Below are 20,379 nucleotides of genomic sequence, written 5' to 3'. Positions count from 1 at the left end.
CGCGTGTCCACAGAAACGTGGCCTCTTTGACGGTCAGGTGCTGCATGGTGTGAAGCGCGGCCAAGGTAGACGCTGACAACTCGCCTGCGGATGGCGAGAAGATCCAGCGGGTTGTTTTTTGCAGCCTCAGTTGCTCGGTACAGATGCCACACCTGTTGGATACAGACGTCTAGGCAGTAGGCAAAGATGGCCCACCACCACTTCTTCGAGCGTATGGCAACCCTGTACTTGCCAACGTTCTGATCAGTGCGATCAACACCTCCCATGGTTTGGTTGTAGTGGCGAATCAGGAAGGGCTGTGGGAGTTGAACTTGCCTGGACTCTGACCTTGACCACCTCTTTGCCACCTGGGCCCGTATGCTTATGGGGGAAGTTCGCGACAACTCCCGAAGTTTTGAGTGACATCGGAAGTACTTGCCTCACTTTCGTATGCATGGGCCGGAAAAAGGGTTTACCTCGAAGCAAAGCGAGGAAGTAACTCAGGGTATTTTGCGACTACTTCTAAAGTTTTGAGTGACATCGGAAGTACATCCTCACTTTCGCATGCATGGGACGAAAAAAGAGTTTACTTTGGAAGCTAACGAGGAAGTAAATGAGGGTAAATGTACTACAGCCAGACCCAGTAGTAAACACGCTACTTCCACAGTTTCTCAGTGCAAAAAGGCAGGGCTTTTCTTCAGTTTTTCATGTCAAACCGAGCTGACGCTCCCAAAGAGAGAAAATAGAGGGAAAAGTCGTATCTTCTGCATGCATTTCGTGCAAATTTCCCTGAATACAAACCTGAGTTGCCAGCTTTGACTTTTGTTTGTTCTGGGTCATTGGCCACCACTCTTTCATTCCCGCTTATACGAGGGGGTTACTGTGTTTCTATGAAAATGGGCGTCGTTGTGTGCATGTGTGAGTGTGTGTGTGTGTGTGTGTGTGTGTGTGTGTGTGTGTGTGTTTGTGTGCGTGCGTGCGTGTGTTTGTGTGCGTGTGCGTGTGTGTGTGTGTGTTCGAGTGTTGAAGTGTAAGTTTCTGCTATTTTTTTTGTCATTGCTTTATCTGTGTGTGTGTGTGTGTGTGTGTGTGTGTGTGTGTGTGTGTGTGTGTGTGTGTGTGTGTGTGTATTTGTGCGAGTGCCTGTCTGCCTGTGTGTGCGTGCGTGCGGGTATAATTGTGCGTCTGTTCCTTCATACGTCTGTTTGCGTGTTCGCGCGTGCCGTGTGTGTGTCTGTGTGTGTTTGTGTGTCTGTGTGTGTTTGTGTGTGTGTGTTTGTGTGTGTGTGTTTGTGTGTGTGTTTGTGTGTGTGTGTGTGTGTGTGTGTGTGTGTGTGTGTGTGTGTGTGTGTGTGTGTGTTTTCGATGTTATGTGTGTGTTCGACGGTGTGTGTGTGTTCGACGGTGTGTGTGTGTGTGTGTGTGTGTGTGTGTGTGTGTGTGTGTGTGTGTGTGTGTGTGTGTGTGTGTGTGTGTGTGTTCGACGTTATGTGTATGTTCGACGGTGTGTGTGTGTGTGTGTGTGTGTGTGTGTGTGTGTGTGTGTGTGTGCCCACTCCCCACACTATGATGAGCTGACTATATTTGCGCCTTGATATTTTATTCATGTTCTTACGTTTTATGCTGTTTATTGTGATTCACCACACCCGAGTTTATCGTAATTGAGATAATAAAGTGTTCTATGTCTATGTATTATGTCTAATACACATGCACACACGCACGTAGGCTACAAAAATCCAATCTTGACTTTGAACTTTATATGGACAAACGTAATTTACAAACACCTAAGTACAAAAATTTTTCTGTTTTAAAAATTCGGACACACATTTTCTCAGATAATATGAAATTCGCTGAACTTATCTTCTTTTCACTACACCTTATATCTTGATTCCCCAAAAATGGAGTTCTGCCTTTTTAAATTTACCAGTAACACAAACATTCGCTCTGACCAAACTATTTTTGTCCAGCAGTTTTACCGATACACAATCATTAAAAAAACACTACAAAAAGAGTTTTAAGTTAACCGACTTCGCTACCACATAAACAACCTTTTTTTATTGTCCCCAACATTCTGGTCAACGAAATCATTATTATAGACAGTCATTCTATTTAAGGACAATTATCACAGCTTTCGTTCAACCAGTTAAAAACAACAATTATAGTAAAAGCTACAGCGCGATCAACGTTTGCCCATTTACGAACTCGCGATGAGATTTGTTTCTTCTGGTCACCAAGCCTACCGTTTACAAACGCATGCGCACTAATTGGGATTCCCCCAATTTTCTCGACCTTGACCTCAGAACTCTCGAAGCCACTACTTCGGCGTTCAATTTAGCTCGTGCATACCGAGTAGCTGGCAACTTTGCTTTCGAAGTTCCCACTTCCAATGTCAAGGGCCTCTCGCTTGACACAATTATACGACGATATCGCATCTCAAGGGTCCTTACCCATCCAAAAGAAACCTCCAGCGCATACTACAATTGCAGGACATTCCGTTTTTAAAGGCAGCTCATTGGGAAATTATCTCAGACACAATATCGAAGACGTGAAATGCGTCAATCGAGCAACTGTCGTAACTTGGCTACAATGAGACGGTCTCCTACCTTGCACCATAGACACGGACTGTGACATTCTTGTTTAATTTAGGTGAAATGCTTAAAACAGAGTGACTCAAAAGCGACAGTTCGATGATCAGTTACTGACCGAAAAAAAAACGTGCTCGAGTCATTCGGCGAAGGTGGCGAGCTTTCAAACCAGCACGACTGAATAACTCAGAATGCCTTTTTTCATCATGCCTCTATTCTACACGAGTAACATAGTGCAGTGGTAACGGTTCCGGACTCTCGTTCATTTGCTCCGGGTTCAAGTTCCGCCGGGAGCTATATATTTTTTATTAATCTTTTCCTTTTTAAGCCTCCGCAATTGCATTCCGGCTGCAAAAACCGGGTTTTGCCTCTGTGTTAATTTTATTCATTTGCAAAAGAAACCTTCCTATGCTTTGAAAAAATCATATCATGTCTTGACTTTCAACTGTACGCGCGTGTGTATATGTGTGTCACTACGGTGAGTATGTGTGTGTGTGTGTGTGTGTGTGTGTGTGTGTGTGTGTGTGGGTGTGTGGGTGTGTGACGTGTCACTTGTGTCATCATAGTTTCAGTGTGTGTATGAGTGTAGATTGAGAGAGAATGAGAGAAAGTGAGAGAGAGTGAGTGTGTGGTTATTTGTTTGTGACTGTGTGCGTGCGTGTATGGGTGCGTGTGTGTGTGTATATGTGTGCGCGCGAACGCGCGCGTGTGTGTGTGTGTGGTGTGTGTGTGTGTGTTTATGTGTGCCGTCAGTGTCACTTGTGTCATAGTGTCAGTATGTGCATGAGTGTACGTTTGTCTGTGTGTGCGTGTGTCGTAAGAGAGAGAGAGAGAGAGAGAGAGAGAGAGAGAGAGAGAGAGAGAGAGAGAGAGAGAGAGAGAGAGAGAGAGAGAGAGAGAGAGAGAGAGAGAGCGACACTTCTTTGGCAATTTTGGACCAGACAGCGTCTTTATGTTTAACAGTTAGACTGTTCTGAAATTTGGACAGAATAACCGTTCTTTCGTAAAACACTTCTGTCAAGAGGACAGCAATTTCACCATCTGAAAAAGGCGCAGAACGCCCCTCTGTGTCAATTTTCTTTTTGAGCGGCACACGTGCCTTGCCATTTTCGTTGACTGCCATGTTGATAGAAACGTGCGCATGCGTATTAGTAGGGATTCCCCCAATTTCCCCGACCTTGACCTTAATACTCTCGCTGTCACTACTTTGGCGTTCAAGTCAGTTCATGCATTGTGAACACTTAGAAAGTTGACTTCGGGAGTTCCCACTTCGAAAAGAGGCCTCTACTTCCAGTGTTTCTTACTTCTAGTTCATGCATACGGGCCCTGAAGTGGATGTACCCCAACCTTGTTTGAGACGACGTTCACGATATTGTTGTCGTTCCATCGCACGACAATGAGACCTGACTTTATGTCTGTGGCATAGTCGAAGGTTCCTCTTGGCGTCTTCTGCATGTCTTTCACATCTCTCAGTGGGCAGTCTTCGAGACGATTTGCTCGGATTGTGCCTGTGCACGCGATGTTCTTTTCCGACAGCCGATCCACCAGTTTCAAACTCGTGAAAAGATTGTCAAACGTCAGGTGGAACGAGCATCTCTCCACTTCCTGCAGCTCGGCTATGAGATAAGAACCACCTCCCCTCCCATGCCAACGCCCGGGTACGCTGTCGGTTGTCCTGTGGCTCCTTGGTAGGGCTCGCACTGAACGATGTATCCCAGAGGAGTGGTCAGAACCCACATTTTGAACCCAAACCTGATTGGTTTACCACGAATGAATTGTTTAGCGCCATGCCTGCCGTAATACGGCACCATCGACTCGTCGATGCTGAGATTCTGCGTCTGAGTGGCCTTTACACAAGCTTAAGTCCAATCTTACTCTTTCTTCATCTGAAGACCTGTCATTCTCGGGTTCATAAAGTGGCTAGCGTTGACCATTCCTGACAACTGTGGCAGAAGCAGGCGCCCGCAGCTGACGGCCATTGAGGTTGGAGACTGTCCCTTCCCCGTCTTCTTCTCCGCTGTCTTCATCAGTGTCCTCAGTCACAGGAGGTGGCTCAATGAAGACAGAGGCTTCCTGGACACTGCTGTCATCTTCCAGCATTGATAAAACTTCGTTGACATTATAGAGTCTGGAAGACAAGAGAAGCAAATCTTTCTTTGTATGTGTTAAAAAACCCACCCCTCTCGTGCCCACGGTCCCATATATGGGACGGCACTTCAAACACTCACAGATGCAAGCAAAACTTTTTTTTAAACAATCCGCGAAATCCATATTCAGATAACATCAGTATCTCCATTATTTATTCTTTGTTTGATATATAAAAGTCCTTGGTAAAGAAAATAACAACTTACCTTTTAATGCTTGCCATTCTGCTCATCAATTCAGACCAAAAAATGCAAATGGCTGCACCTGTGTGAAACGGTAAGGGAGATACATCCCGTTCAACACGAAAACTGGACACACGTAGCCTCCCTTGATATGTCTGGGGAATGATAACCACTTTATTGGGTTCAGTTAATTTATAATCTCCACTAAAAGATAGCGTCCCATATATGGGACGGTGGGCACATATGGGGACCAAGGCTCCTTTGGTACTAAAAAGTGGTGGCAGTTGGTAAAGTCATTCAAGGACAAGAAAGGACATGGTGTTGATGTTCTAGGCCCTTTGTTATTCCTGATATATATTAACGACATTGTGAATGATACTGAATCTGTTATAAAGTTGTTTGCTGATGACACGAGCATGTCCATATCCTTAGAAGATCCAACTAGACGAGCGCAGATTTTGAACGCAGACCTAAATAAAATTAATACTCAGGCAAAACAGTGGAAAGTTAAATTTAACGAAGCAAAAACGGAACTGTTAGACATAAAACGTGATAATATATCAACCGAACCAATCATTTTTAATAATATTGTTTTGGAAAACGTGAACCAACATGAACATCTTGGCGTAATCTTGCAGAATAATTGTAAGTGGGACTACCAAGTGAGAAGCATCGTAAAAAAGGTCACCTTATTAATTAATTGTTTAAGATATTATCAATATAGATTAAATCGTAAAAGTCTGGTAACTATGTATAAATCATTCGTTCTTCCACATTTTGACTACGCAGACATCCTGTGGGACAACTGCACCGAGTACTGGTCAACTGCACTGGAAAAATTACATTTGGAAGCCATTCGGACTATAATCGGTGGTGTGCGCGGCACCAGCCACGAAAAACTGTATAAAGAAAGCGGATTTTGCAACCTAAAAGAAAGACGGAGCAGACACAAACTGATTTTATATTACAAGATGGTATATGGCAAATGCCCTCATTACTTATCACATCTCTTGCCACCTTTAACTTCTGATGTTAACCCATATCATCATAGAAGACCATTAGAAAGAAGGGTCCCCATGTGCAAAACTGAATTATACCGTCGATCTTTTATACCATCTACTACTGTCCTGTGGAACACCTTGCCAGACAACATGAAAACAACTAACTCAATCAGCGATTTCAAACGCTATTTATCTACTCCTGATTATAACGTACCTGCCTATTATTACTGTGGTAAAAGACTGGATGAGATTCACCACTGCAGAATGCGCCTAAACATGAGTAATTTGAATTCTGACCTGTGTAAACGCCACTTACAGGGAAACCCACAGTGCGCTTGCGGCTACCTGAACGAAACAGCTGACCATTATTTGACACATTGTCCTTTGTACGTAGATGCTCGCCTGTCTACAATAAACGCACTTCCTGTAAATTACAGACATGTTGAAATATTGTTAAATGGTAGCGAAAACCTTTCTCTTTGCACCAACAAGCTTATTTTTGAAAATGTCCAATCGTTTATTCATGAATCTGGTCGTTTTTGTTGAATTGACTCAGTACCCATACTCATGCCAACAACCCTTATTTTATATGCATTTTTCAAATATGTATTTAGCGAGCTACTGCTTATTTGCCACAGGATTATGATTTGTAATGTACTATGTATATTCTTTTTTGTATGCGCTAACCACCTTCATCTTTTATATGTACCTACCGTTCTTTCCTCCCACCTCCACCCTCCCCCCTCTTCCTCCTGCTAGCTTTTTCTTATTCTTTCTGATTTTCTTTAACTATGCTTTTCATCTAGATAGTTCCACAATTTATAAGTAATGCTTGTCCGACCTCATACAATTATTTGTGTTATTTTCCTACTACGTAGGGCGCGTAATATTGGATTGGATTGGATTGGATAAGATTTACAGTCCAGTCCAGTGAGGTTACCCTCATGGAAATTCGGGCTGCTTTCTCCCCGGGGAAAGCGAGCTGCCATACATACGGCGCTACCCATATTTTATTTTTTTTCCTGCATGCGTGTATAAGCGTTCGCTTGAGTTCGTGACCCTATTGTTTATCGTTGTATTGAATCATGTTTGATTTAATAAAACATTGTTTAAACCAAGTGTTGAAGGGTCAAAAAAGGTCTAAAGTTCAGGATTGAAAAAAAAATGTCGTTCGAAGAATCGGAAACTTTTTTGTTTTTCTTGGTCTAAGAAAACCTTGGTACAACGCATGCAACGCGACAAAAACAACACATATTGCGCAAGACTGAACGAAGCATGGTCATTTGAACACACTAAGAACAGAACATGGAAAAATCTTGCTGGAGATGAGAGCTTTGACTGTTAACAACAAATCAGAACGAAGCATGCAAGGTCATTGCAACATACTAAGAACAACGCATGGAGAACTTTATAAGGGCTTCGACGGAAGACACAAAATCTGAACGAAGCTTTGATGTTTAACACAAAATCAGAACGAAGCATGCAAGGTCATTGCAACATACTAAGAACAACGCATGCAACACTCTTGCCTGGAGAACTGTATGAGAGCTTTGACAGCGTTCATGGAGACCCCGGTATCTCGGGTAGTGAGGGTGAGCACCTCATTGATAATGTCCAGGTCCACGTGCTCTGCGTCTATCAACTGAAACCCATACCTGCGTCTAGCAACTGAAACCCATACCTGCGTCTGGCAACTGAAACCCATTCCTACGTCTAGCAACTGAAAACCACACCTGTGTCTAGCAACTGAAACCCATTCCTACGTCTGGCAACTGAAACGCATTCCTACGTCTAGCAACTAAAAACCACACCTGCGTCTAGCAACTGAAACCCATACCCGCGTCTAGCAACTGAAACCCATTCCTACGTCTAGCAACTAAAAATCACACCTGCGTCTAGCAACTGAAACCCATACCTGCGTCTGGCAACTGAAACCCATTCATACGTCTAGCAACTGAAACCCATACCCGCGTCTAGCAACTGAAACCCATACCTGCGTCTAGCAACTGAAAACCACTCCTGCGTCTAGCAACTGAAACCCACACCTGCGTCTAGCAACTGAAACCCATACCTGCGTCTGGCAACTGAAACCCATTCCTACGTCTAGCAACTGAAAACCACACCCGCGTCTAGCAACTGAAACCCATACCTGCGTCTGGCAACTGAAACCCATTCCTATGTCTAGCAACTGAAAACCACACCTGCGTCTAGCAACTGAAAACCACACCTGCGTCTAGCAACTGAAACCCATACCTGCGTCTGGCAACTGAAACCCATACTTGTGTCTAGCAACTAAAACTCACACCTGCGTCTAGCAACTGAAACCCATACTTGTGTCTAGCAACTGAAACCCATACCTGCGTCTAGCAACTGAAACCCATACTTGTGTCTAGCAACTAAAACCCACACCTGCGTCTAGCAACTGAAACCCATACCTGCGTCTAGCAACTGAAACCCATACTTGTGTCTAGCAACTGAAACCCATACTTGTGTCTAGCAACTAAAACCCATACTGCGTCTAGCAACTGAAACCCATACCTGCGTCTAGCAACTGAAACCCATACTTGTGTCTAGCAACTGAAACCCATACTGCGTCTAGCAACTGAAACCATACTTGTGTCTAGCAACTAAAACTCACACCTGCGTCTAGCAACTGAAACCCATACTTGTGTCTAGCAACTGAAACCCATACCTGCGTCTAGCAACTGAAACCCATACTTGTGTCTAGCAACTGAAACCCATACCTGCGTCTAGCAACTGAAACCCATACCTGCGTCTAGCAACTGAAACCCAGACTTGTGTCTAGCAACTGAAACCCATACTTGTGTCTAGCAACTGAAACCCATACCTGCGTCTAGCAACTGAAACCCATACTTGTGTCTAGCAACTGAAACCCATACTGCGTCTAGCAACTGAAACCCATACTTGTGTCTAGCAACTGAAACCCATACTGCGTCTAGCAACTAAAACCCATACCTGCGTCTAGACACTGAAACCCATACTTGTGTCTAGCAACTGAAACCCATACTGCGTCTAGCAACTGAAACCCATACTTGTGTCTAGCAACTGAAACCCATGATACTGCGTCTAGCAACTGAAACCCATACTGCGTCTAGCAACTGAAACACATACTTGTGTCTAGCAACTGAAACCCATACTGCGTCTAGCAACTGAAACCCATACTGCGTCTGGCAACTGAAACCCATACTGCATCTAGCAACTGAAACCCATACTGCGTCTAGCAACTGAAACCCATACTTGTGTCTAGCAACTGAAACCCATACTGCGTCTAGCAACTGAAACCCAAACCTGCGTCTTGCAACTGAAACCCATACTGCGTCTAGCAACTGAAACCCATACTTGTGTCTAGCAACTGAAACCCATACTGCGTCTAGCAACTGAAACCCATACTTGTGTCTAGCAACTGAAACCCATACTGCGTCTAGCAACTGAAACCCATACCTGCGTCTAGCAACTGAAACCCATTCCTACGTCTAGCAACTGAAAACCACACCCGCGTCTAGCAACTGAAACCCATACCTGCGTTTGGCAACTGAAACCCATTCCTATGTCTAGCAAATGAAAACCACACCTGCGTCTAGCAACTGAAACCCATACTGCGTCGAGCAACTGAAATCCATACTTGTGTCTAGCAACTGAAACCCATACTGCGTCTAGCAACTGAAACCCATACTTGTGTCTAGCAACTGAAACCCATACCTGCGTCTAGCAACTGAAACCCATACCTGCGTCTAGCAACTGAAACCCATACCTGCGTCTAGCAACTGAAACCCATACTGCGTCTGGCAACTGAAACCCATACTTGTGTCTAGCAACTGAAACCCATACTGCGTCTAGCAACTGAAACCCATACTTGTGTCTAGCAACTGAAACCCATACTGCGTCTAGCAACTGAAACCCAAACCTGCGTCTAGCAACTGAAACCCATACTGCGTCAAGCAACTGAAACCCATACTTGTGTCTAGCAACTGAAACCCATACTGCGTCTAGCAACTGAAACCCAAACCTGCGTCTAGCAACTGAAACCCATACTGCGTCTAGCAACTGAAACCCAGACTTGTGTCTAGCAACTGAAACCCATACTGCGTCAAGCAACTGAAACCCATACCTGCGTCTAGCAACTGAAACCCATACTGCGTCAAGCAACTGAAACCCATACTTGTGTCTAGCAACTGAAACCCATACTGCGTCTAGCAACTGAAACCCATACTGCGTCTAGCAACTGAAACCCATACCTGCGTCTAGCAACTGAAACCCATACTGCGTCTAGCAACTGAAACCCATACTGCGTCAAGCAACTGAAACCCATACTGCGTCTAGCAACTGAAACCCATACCTGCGTCTAGCAACTGAAACCCATACTGCGTCTAGCAACTGAAACCCAGACTGCGTCTAGCAACTGAAACCCATACTGTGTCTAGCAACTGAAACCCATACTGCGTCTAGCAACTGAAACCCATACCTGCGTCTAGCAACTGAAACCCATACTGCGTCTAGCAACTGAAACCCATACCCGCGTCTAGCAACTCCCTGCAGCTAAAAAAATAAAGAGAGATGTTATTTTATCTTGGAATTTGATATGATTCCGTGGCAATTTCTAAGCTCAGATGGCACCAGATATCATCATTTTGCTTCTTCTGAAAAAAAATGTGTTCGAGGGGGAGGGGGGGGGCATCTCCGCGCCCCCGCGCCCCCAGCCCCTGCCAGTCTTGGGCGCGCTGCGTGCCCTGGATTACCCTTTCCAAGGGCATCCCCCTCCCCCCCTTACAAACTAACTGATCCGCCACTGCGTGCAATTGCTGTCACCTTATGTTATTTTTTTCAAAACGAATGATGTTCAATAGTTTTAAATTGTCATTATGAACACAGGTGTGCGGCGACTTCAGACAGTAATCAGCTGGTACCTACGAGTTATGTAAGCGCTGCAACGGTTATTAGAATCCATGGGGGGCCCTGTACCTCAGTTGGTAGACCACTGGACTTATGATCGGAACGTCGGAGGTTTGAATTCGGGCCGGGACGGACACGGCTCAACTTTATGTGAAGACCCAGAGACGGAAGCCATGTCCCACCCCCGTGTCACCACAGTGGCACGTAAAATACCTCGGTCATTCTGCCATAAGTGCAGATGGCTGATACCACCTAAACACGCATACACTTGTGCATCTCGTCAAAAGCCGTGAGGGCGAGAAACTCGAATCATGTAACCCATATCTTGTCTTTGAGAGGCGAAACATTTAGCCTGTAGGACATGAAGCCTTATCTCTTTCCTTTTTACGTTTAGTCAAGTTTTGACTAAATGTTTTAACGTAGAGGGGGGAATCAAGACGAGGGTCGTGGTGTATGTGCGTGTGTGTGTATGTCTGTGTGTGTGTGTGTGTGTGTGTGTGTGTGTGTGTGTGTGTGTGTGTGTGTGTGTGTAGAGCGATTCAGACTAAACTACTGGACCGATCTTTATGAAATTTGACATGAGGGTTCCTGGGTATGAAATCCCTGAAAGTTTTTTTCATTTTTTTGATAAATGTCTTTGATGACGTCATATCCGGCTTTTCGTGAAAGTTGAGGCGGCACTGTCACGTCCTCATTTTTCAACAAAATTGGTTGAAATTTTGGTCAAGTAATCTTCGACGAAGCCCGGACTTCGGTATTGCATTTCAGCTTGGTGGCTTAAAAATTAATTAATGACTTTGGTCATTAAAAATCTGAAAATTGTAAAAAAAATAAAAAAAATTATAAAACGATCCAAATTTACGTTCATCTTATTCTCCATCATTTTCTGATTCCAAAAACATATAAATATGTTATATTTGGATTAAAAACAAGCTCTGAAAATTAAATATATAAAAATTATTATCAAAATTAAATTGTCGAAATCAATTTAAAAACACTTTCATCTTATTCCTTGTCGGTTCCTGATTCCAAAAACATATAGATATGATATGTTTGGATTAAAAACACGCTCAGAAAGTTAAAACAAAGAGAGGTACAGAAAAGCGTGCTATTCTTCTTAGCGCAACTACTACCCCGCTCTTCTTGTCAATTTCACTGCCTTTGCCATGAGCGGAGGACTGACGATGCTACGAGTATACGGTCTTGCTGAAAAATGGCATTGCGTTCAGTTTCATTCTGTGAGTTCGACAGCTACTTGACTAAATGTTGTATTTTCGCCTTACGCGACTTGTTATATTTAGTCAAGTTTTGACTAAATATTTTAACGTAGAGGGGGGAATTGAGACGAGGGTCGTGGTGTACGTGTGTGTGTGTGTGTGTGTGTGTGTGTGTGTGTGTGTGTGTCTGTCTGTCTGTGTGTGTGTGTAGAGCGATTCAGACTAAACTACTGGACCGATCTTTATGAAATTTGACATGAGAGTTCCTGGGTATGAAATCCCTGAAAGTTTTTTTCATTTTTTTGATAAATGTCTTTGATGACGTCATATCCGGCTTTTCGTGAAAGTTGAGGCGGCACTGTCACGTCCTCATTTGTCAATTTCACTGCATTGCCGTGCGTGGTGGACTGACGATGCTGCGAGTATACGGTCTTGCTGCGTTGCATTGCGTTCAGTTTCATTCTGTGAGTTCGACAGCCACTTGACTAAATGTTGTATTTTCGCCTTACGCGACTTGTTTTTTTTTAGAATCCATCAAAACGATTCATACGTTACCGTCGCCTGGCTAGGATGATGCATGTTTTGCAGCATTCTTCCTTGTTTATAACCGACACATACGGCACACTATGTAATGAATAAAACTATCGAACATAGGACAATGAAGGGCAAACATATAACGTTATAAAGTCAAATGTTTGTCGATGAACTTGGGGATGATACCTCTGTCGCTAACTTCGTGAATACTCACAAGCTTACCAACCAAGCAGCCACGCTCTAAAAACCAGGCAATCCATTCAAGGAAGAATGAGTTTCAAGAAAAAATGAGTAACGCCGAGGGTCCTGGGAGCCGTGGAGCTGAAGCATTTTGGCCTTGTAAATATGAATCTAACCCCCTCTGGAGAAAGATCAATTGTGCATGTAAAGATAACCACTATTTTATCCCTTTTTCGCGTGAAGCTTTTTGACATTTTTGTTGAAAAACAGAGACAATATCCACTGACCGACTTGAGGAGATGGAAGAAGCCGTTGTTCGTCCTGTTGTCCTTCTCCATAGAGTCGGCGACTTCAAGCGCCTTCTCCATGAACTGGACCAGGTTGCGCTTGCGGTCCGAAGAGTTGACAATTAGTTCCGTGGCCTGGGTCAGCAGTCTTGGGGAGTCGTCCGGCAGAGCGATCAGTCTCTCCAACAGTTTCTGACATCAGGCCAAACAAAACAAGTGCTTAGACGACTCACCTTTCGTCCATAATTATGTAATATTATATATATATATATATATATATGAATTAGAAGAAAAACATATTTATTGTTCTAGCTTCACAAAATAATGCAGTCTGGGGACGTCTTCCGACAATCAGATTAGCCACTCCAGCAGTTTGTAACATTATGCCAAAGAAAACACGTGCTTTGACGGCTCACTTTTCGTCATATATGTAATATCATATATATATATGAATTATACATTATTTTTTGTACTGTTCTAGCTTCACAAAATAAAGCAGTCTGGCGGCGTCTTCTGGCAGGCCGATCAGTTTCTCAAGCAGTCTCGGACATCAGGCCAAAGAAAACAAGTGCTTAGACGACTCACCTTTTGTCATATGTAATAGTATACGAATTACAATTGGGGTTTTTTGGTTTGTTTTTTACTGTAGTAGCTTCACAAAATAATTACAGCCTGGGGGCGTCTTCTGGCAGGCCGATCAGCCACAGTAGTTTGTGACATTAGGACAAAGAAAACAAGTGCTTAGACCACTCACCTTTCGTCATATGTAATATCATATAATTATATGAATCATAAAAACAATTTTTGTTACTGCTCTAGCGAAATAATGCAGTATGTTTGTGACAATAGGACAAAGAAAACAAGTGCTTAGAAGACTCACCTTTTGTCTTATGTGATATTATACGAATTAAATTATTATCCCTGAGTACGCAGTACTAGGGTCCAACAGACTTTAATTGTGTGTCTGTGTGTGTGCGTATCTGTCTGTCTGTCTCGACTTAACAGCTTATTGCTGGGAAACTACTGGGCGCAGTTCGTTCAAAAGTTGATACACTAACTTGATAATAGGTCCGATTGATCGTATTAAAACTTCATAATGTTACCTGGGACCTAAATGCCCCAAAAAACACAAAAGTTCTTGACGGTTGGACGAATTCAATCGGAGCGACAGCCAGCCATTGAGCTGATAGAACAGCCGAACGCGTGCGTCATGAAAAGCATGCGTATCGCATGCGAGATGATTTGCAAGCCAGCCAGCGGGTGGGGATTAATTTGGTCTCGGCAAAGAAACTACAGTGCAGGTTTGGTCTCGGTGAGACTGAAAGAGAGACAGAGAGCACGAGAGAGAGCGACAGGGACACTGTGTCAGTGATTCAAGGTGGTGGCTTGGTGGCCAAAGGGATCCGGGTTCGATTCCCGGCATGGGCGGTCTATTTTTTTTATTTTTTTATTTCTTGTTTACTATTGTTTATTATGAACGTTTTAATGTTTTATTTTACTCTAATAATGTTTTTAATTGTGTAAAATAAATTTAAAATTTTTTTTTAATTCACGTGCACAAGACGAAAACTTTCATACTGTGCCAAAGTGATCCGAGTTCGATTCCCGGCATGGGCGGTATATTTTTTTATTTTTTTAAATTTTTTTTTAATTCTTGTTTACTTTTGTTTATTATGAACGTTTTAATGTTTTATTTTACTCTAATAATTTTTTTAATTGTGTTAATAAATTTTTTTTTTAAATCCACGTGCACAAGACAAAAACTTCCATACTGGAGGAGCGAGCCAGTCTGAAGAGTACTCGGGTCCAGCGCCAGCGTTTTTTATTATTTTTTTTTTACTGTACTAGCTTCTCAATATAATTGAGGGTGGGTGGGTGTGAGAGCATACTGAGACAAGGAACAAGAGTCGGGTCAGGAAAAAACAAGAAGGGCAAAGCCCATACGACTCACATGCTTGACCTTGACCTTTACATGACCTTGACCTTCAGCTAAACCTAGCAATGACATCATACACTAAGAACTGCTTTACACATTTTTCCTACCAAAATACATGTGACCTTGACCCAAGGTCAAGGTCATCCAAGGTCATGCAACACAAAGCTGTTAATTCAAGACATAGGAAGTACAATGGTGCTTATTGGCTCTTTCTACCATGAGATATGGTCACTTTTAGTGGTTCACTACCTTATTTTGGTCACATTTCATAAGGGTCAAAGTGACCTAGATCATATGTGACCAAATTTGTCTCATGATGAAAGCATAACATGTGCCCCACATAATTTTTAAGTTTGAAACAGTTATCTTCCATAGCCTGTTCAGGGTCAAGGTCACTTCAAAATATGTATACAATCCAACTTTGAAGAGCTCCTGTGACCTTGACCTTGAAGCAAGGTAAACCAAACTGGTATCAAAAGATGGGGCTTACTTTGCCCTATATATCATATATAGGTGAGGTATCAAATCTCAAAAACTTCAGAGAAAATGGGAAAAATGTGAAAAATAGCTGTTTTTTAGACAACATTTATGGCCCCTGCGACCTTGACCTTGAAGCAAGGTCAAGATGCTATGTATGTTTTTTCGGGCCTTGTCATCATACACCATCTTGCCAAATTTGGTACTGATAGACTGAATAGTGTCCAAGATATATCCAACGTTAAAGTTTTCCGGACGGACGGACGCCGGGACGGACGGACGCCGGGACGGACGGACGACTCGGGTGAGTACATAGACTCACTTTTGCTTCGCATGTGAGTCAAAAAGTTGGTATGTACCGATTGAGCACTGGGTTTCCCTTCTTTGAACCGTGTGACGTCAGAGGCCGTCAAAACTTCATATTTAGGCTACCATACAAGACTACAAAATAGTGCATGTTTGTGTGCGTTCAATCATGCAAACTTACAGGAATTCTAACCAGTATCGATCGATACATAAATGTTATTTGTATTTTTGACCAAAATATGACCTTTTACAAAGATGAAGAGAGTCATTCATTGTTCCTCCGAGACTGCGAGATCTGTGTAAAATGTCATATTTTGGTCAAAAGTACAAACAACGCTTAACCTCACACCTGCGTGGACAAGGATGGTGCCTTGGGCAGTGAGTACATGAGCTCACTCATGTAGCCCGGGATGGTCAGCAGCATGGCCATCAGCTCCGACAGCTCCATGGGAGTCATCTTGTCCATGGTCTCAACCAGCTCCTGTTGAACACAACATGACACAGTCAGACATCTTGTCCATGATCTCAACCAGCTCCTGTTGAACACAACATGACACTGTCAGACATCTTGTCCATGATCTCAACCAGCTCCTGTTGAACACAACATGACACAGTCAGACATCTTGTCCATGATCTCAACCAGCTCCTGTTGAACACAACATGACACTGTCAGACATCTTGTCCATGATCTCAACCAACTCCTGTTGAACACAACATGACACTGTCAGACATCTTGTCCATGATCTCAGCCAGCTCCTGTTGAACACAACATGACACTGTCAGACATCTTGTCAATGATCTCAACCAGCTCCTGTTGAACACAACATGACACTGTCAGACATCTTGTCCATGATCTCAGCCAGCTCCTGTTGAACACAACATGACACAGTCAGACATCATGTCCATGATCTCAACCAGCTCCTGTTGAACACAACATGACACTGTCAGACATCTTGTCCATGATCTCAACCAGCTCCTGTTGAACACAACATGACACAGTCAGACATCTTGTCAATGATCTCAACCAGCTCCTGTTGAATACAACATGACACAGTCAGACATCTTGTCCATGATCTCAACCAGCTCCTGTTGAACACAACATGACACAGTCAGACATCTTGTCCATGATCTCAACCAGCTCCTGTTGAACACAACATGACACAGTCAGACATCTTGTCCATGATCTCAACCAGCTCCTGTTGAACACAACATGACACAGTCAGACATCTTGTCCATGATCTCAACCCGCTCCTGTTAAACACAACATGACACTGTCAGACATCTTGTCCATGATCTCAACCCGCTCCTGTTAAACACAACATGACACTGTCAGACATCTTGTCCATGATCTCAACCAGCTCCTGTTGAACACAACATGACACTGTCAGACATCTTGTCCATGATCTCAACCAGCCCCTGTTGAACACAACATGACACAGTCAGACATCTTGTCCATGATCTCAACCAGCTCCTGTTGAACACAACATGACACAGTCAGACATCTTGTCCATGATCTCAACCAGCTCCTGTTGAATACAACATGACACTGTCAGACATCTTGTCCATGATCTCAACCCGCTCCTGTTAAACACAACATGACACTGTCAGACATCTTGTCCATGATCTCAACCAGCTACTGTTGAACACAACATGACACAGTCAGACATCTTGTCCATGATCTCAGCCAGCTCCTGTTGAACACAACATGACACTGTCAGACATCTTGTCCATGATCTCAGCCAGCTCCTGTTAAACACAACATGACACTGTCAGACATCTTGTCCATGATCTCAACCAGCTCCTGTTGAACACAACATGACACTGTCAGACATCTTGTCCATGATCTCAACCAGCTCCTGTTGAACACAACATGACACTGTCAGACATCTTGTCCATGATCTCAGCCAGCTCCTGTTGAACACAACATGACACTGTCAGACATCTTGTCCATGATCTCAGCCAGCTCCTGTTAAACACAACATGACACTGTCAGACATCTTGTTCATGATCTCAGCCAGCTCCTGTTGAACACAACATGACACTGTCAGACATCTTGTCCATGATCTCAGCCAGCTCCTGTTGAACACAACATGACACTGTCAGACATCTTGTCCATGATCTCAGCCAGCTCCTGTTGAACCAACATGACACTGTCAGACATCTTGTCAATGATCTCAACCAGCTCCTGTTGAACACAACAGGACACTGTCAGACATCTTGTCCATGATCTCAACCAGCCCCTGTTGAACACAACATGACACAGTCAGACATCTTGTCAATGATCTCAACCAGCTCCTGTTGAACACAACATGACACAGTCAGACATCTTGTCCATGATCTCAGCCAGCTCCTGTTGAACACAACATGACACAGTCAGACATCATGTCCATGATCTCACCAAGCTCCTGTTGAACACAACATGACACTGTCAGACATCTTGTCAATGATCTCAACCAGCTCCTGTTGAACACAACATGACACTGTCAGACATCTTGTCCATGATCTCAACCAGTTCCTGTTTAACACAACATGACACAGTCAGACATCTTGTCAATGATCTCAACCAGCTCCTGTTGAACACAACATGACACAGTCAGACATCTTGTCAATGATCTCAACCAGCTCCTGTTGAACACAACATGACACTGTCAGACATCATGTCCATGATCACAAACAGCTCCTGTTGAACACAACATGACACTGTCAGACATCTTGTCCATGATCTCAACCCGCTCCTGTTAAACACAACATGACACTGTCAGACATCTTGTCCATGATCTCAACCAGCTCCTGTTGAACACAACATGACACAGTCAGACATCTTGTCCATGATCTCAGCCAGCTCCTGTTGAACACAACATGACACGGTCAGACATCTTGTCCATGATCTCAGCCAGCTCCTGTTAAACACAACATGACACTGTCAGACATCTTGTCAATGATCTCAACCAGCTCCTGTTGAACACAACATGACACTGTCAGACATCTTGTCCATGATCTCAACCAGCTCCTGTTGAACACAACATGACACAGTCAGACATCTTGTCAATGATCTCAACCAGCTCCTGTTGAACACAACATGACACAGTCAGACATCTTGTCAATGATCTCAACCAGCTCCTGTTGAACACAACATGACACAGTCAGACATCTTGTCAATGATCTCAACCAGCTCCTGTTGAACACAACATGACACTGTCAGACATCTTGTCCATGATCTCAGCCAGCTCCTGTTAAACACAACATGACACTGTCAGACATCTTGTCCATGATCTCAACCAGCTCCTGTTGAACACAACATGACACTGTCAGACATCTTGTTCATGATCTCAACCAGCTCCTGTTGAACACAACATGACACTGTCAGACATCTTGTCCATGATCTCAGCCAGCTCCTGTTGAACACAACATGACACTGTCAGACATCTTGTCCATGATCTCAGCCAGCTCCTGTTAAACACAACATGACACTGTCAGACATCTTGTTCATGATCTCAGCCAGCTCCTGTTGAACACAACATGACACTGTCAGACATCTTGTCCATGATCTCAGCCAGCTCCTGTTGAACACAACATGACACTGTCAGACATCTTGTCCATGATCTCAGCCAGCTCCTGTTGAACCAACATGACACTGTCAGACATCTTGTTAATGATCTCAACCAGCTCCTGTTGAACACAACAGGACACTGTCAGACATCTTGTCCATGATCTCAACCAGCCCCTGTTGAACACAACATGACACAGTCAGACATCTTGTCAATGATCTCAACCAGCTCCTGTTGAACACAACATGACACAGTCAGACATCTTGTCCATGATCTCAGCCAGCTCCTGTTGAACACAACATGACACAGTCAGACATCATGTCCATGATCTCACTAAGCTCCTGTTGAACACAACATGACACTGTCAGACATCTTGTCAATGATCTCAACCAGCTCCTGTTGAACACAACATGACACTGTCAGACATCTTGTCCATGATCTCAACCAGTTCCTGTTTAACACAACATGACACAGTCAGACATCTTGTCAATGATCTCAACCAGCTCCTGTTGAACACAACATGACACAGTCAGACATCTTGTCAATGATCTCAACCAGCTCCTGTTGAACACAACATGACACTGTCAGACATCATGTCCATGATCACAAACAGCTCCTGTTGAACACAACATGACACTGTCAGACATCTTGTCCATGATCTCAACCAGCTCCTGTTAAACACAACATGACACTGTCAGACATCTTGTCCATGATCTCAACCAGCTCCTGTTGAACACAACATGACACAGTCAGACATCTTGTCCATGATCTCAGCCAGCTCCTGTTGAACACAACATGACACTGTCAGACATCTTGTCCATGATCTCAGCCAGCTCCTGTTAAACACAACATGACACTGTCAGACATCTTGTCAATGATCTCAACCAGCTCCTGTTGAACACAACATGACACTGTCAGACATCTTGTCCATGATCTCAACCAGCTCCTGTTGAACACAACATGACACAGTCAGACATCTTGTCAATGATCTCAACCAGCTCCTGTTGAACACAACATGACACAGTCAGACATCTTGTCAATGATCTCAACCAGCTCCTGTTGAACACAACATGACACAGTCAGACATCTTG

The 20,379-nt window shown here is 43.6% G+C and overlaps 1 protein-coding gene across 4 annotated transcripts in view; it reads right to left on the bottom strand.

The window, feature by feature from the left end:
• LOC138973506 (uncharacterized) overlaps nucleotides 1-20,379 on the bottom strand; it is a 93,451-nt gene that overhangs the window by 49,298 nt on the left and 23,774 nt on the right. For all 4 annotated transcript variants that reach the window (XM_070346212.1, XM_070346213.1, XM_070346215.1 and 1 more), the window contains 3 exons: nucleotides 16,090-16,221; nucleotides 13,022-13,213; nucleotides 7,422-7,534 (listed from right to left, as the gene is read on the bottom strand). In XM_070346212.1, coding sequence (XP_070202313.1) covers nucleotides 7,422-7,534; nucleotides 13,022-13,213; nucleotides 16,090-16,221 — 437 coding nt within the window. The remainder of the gene's footprint in view (nucleotides 1-7,421; nucleotides 7,535-13,021; nucleotides 13,214-16,089; nucleotides 16,222-20,379) is intronic.

Source organism: Littorina saxatilis, linkage group LG8 (assembly GCF_037325665.1).
Source record: "Littorina saxatilis isolate snail1 linkage group LG8, US_GU_Lsax_2.0, whole genome shotgun sequence".
NCBI lineage: Eukaryota > Metazoa > Mollusca > Gastropoda > Littorinimorpha > Littorinidae > Littorina > Littorina saxatilis.
This window is presented reverse-complemented; position numbering and strand designations above follow the sequence as displayed.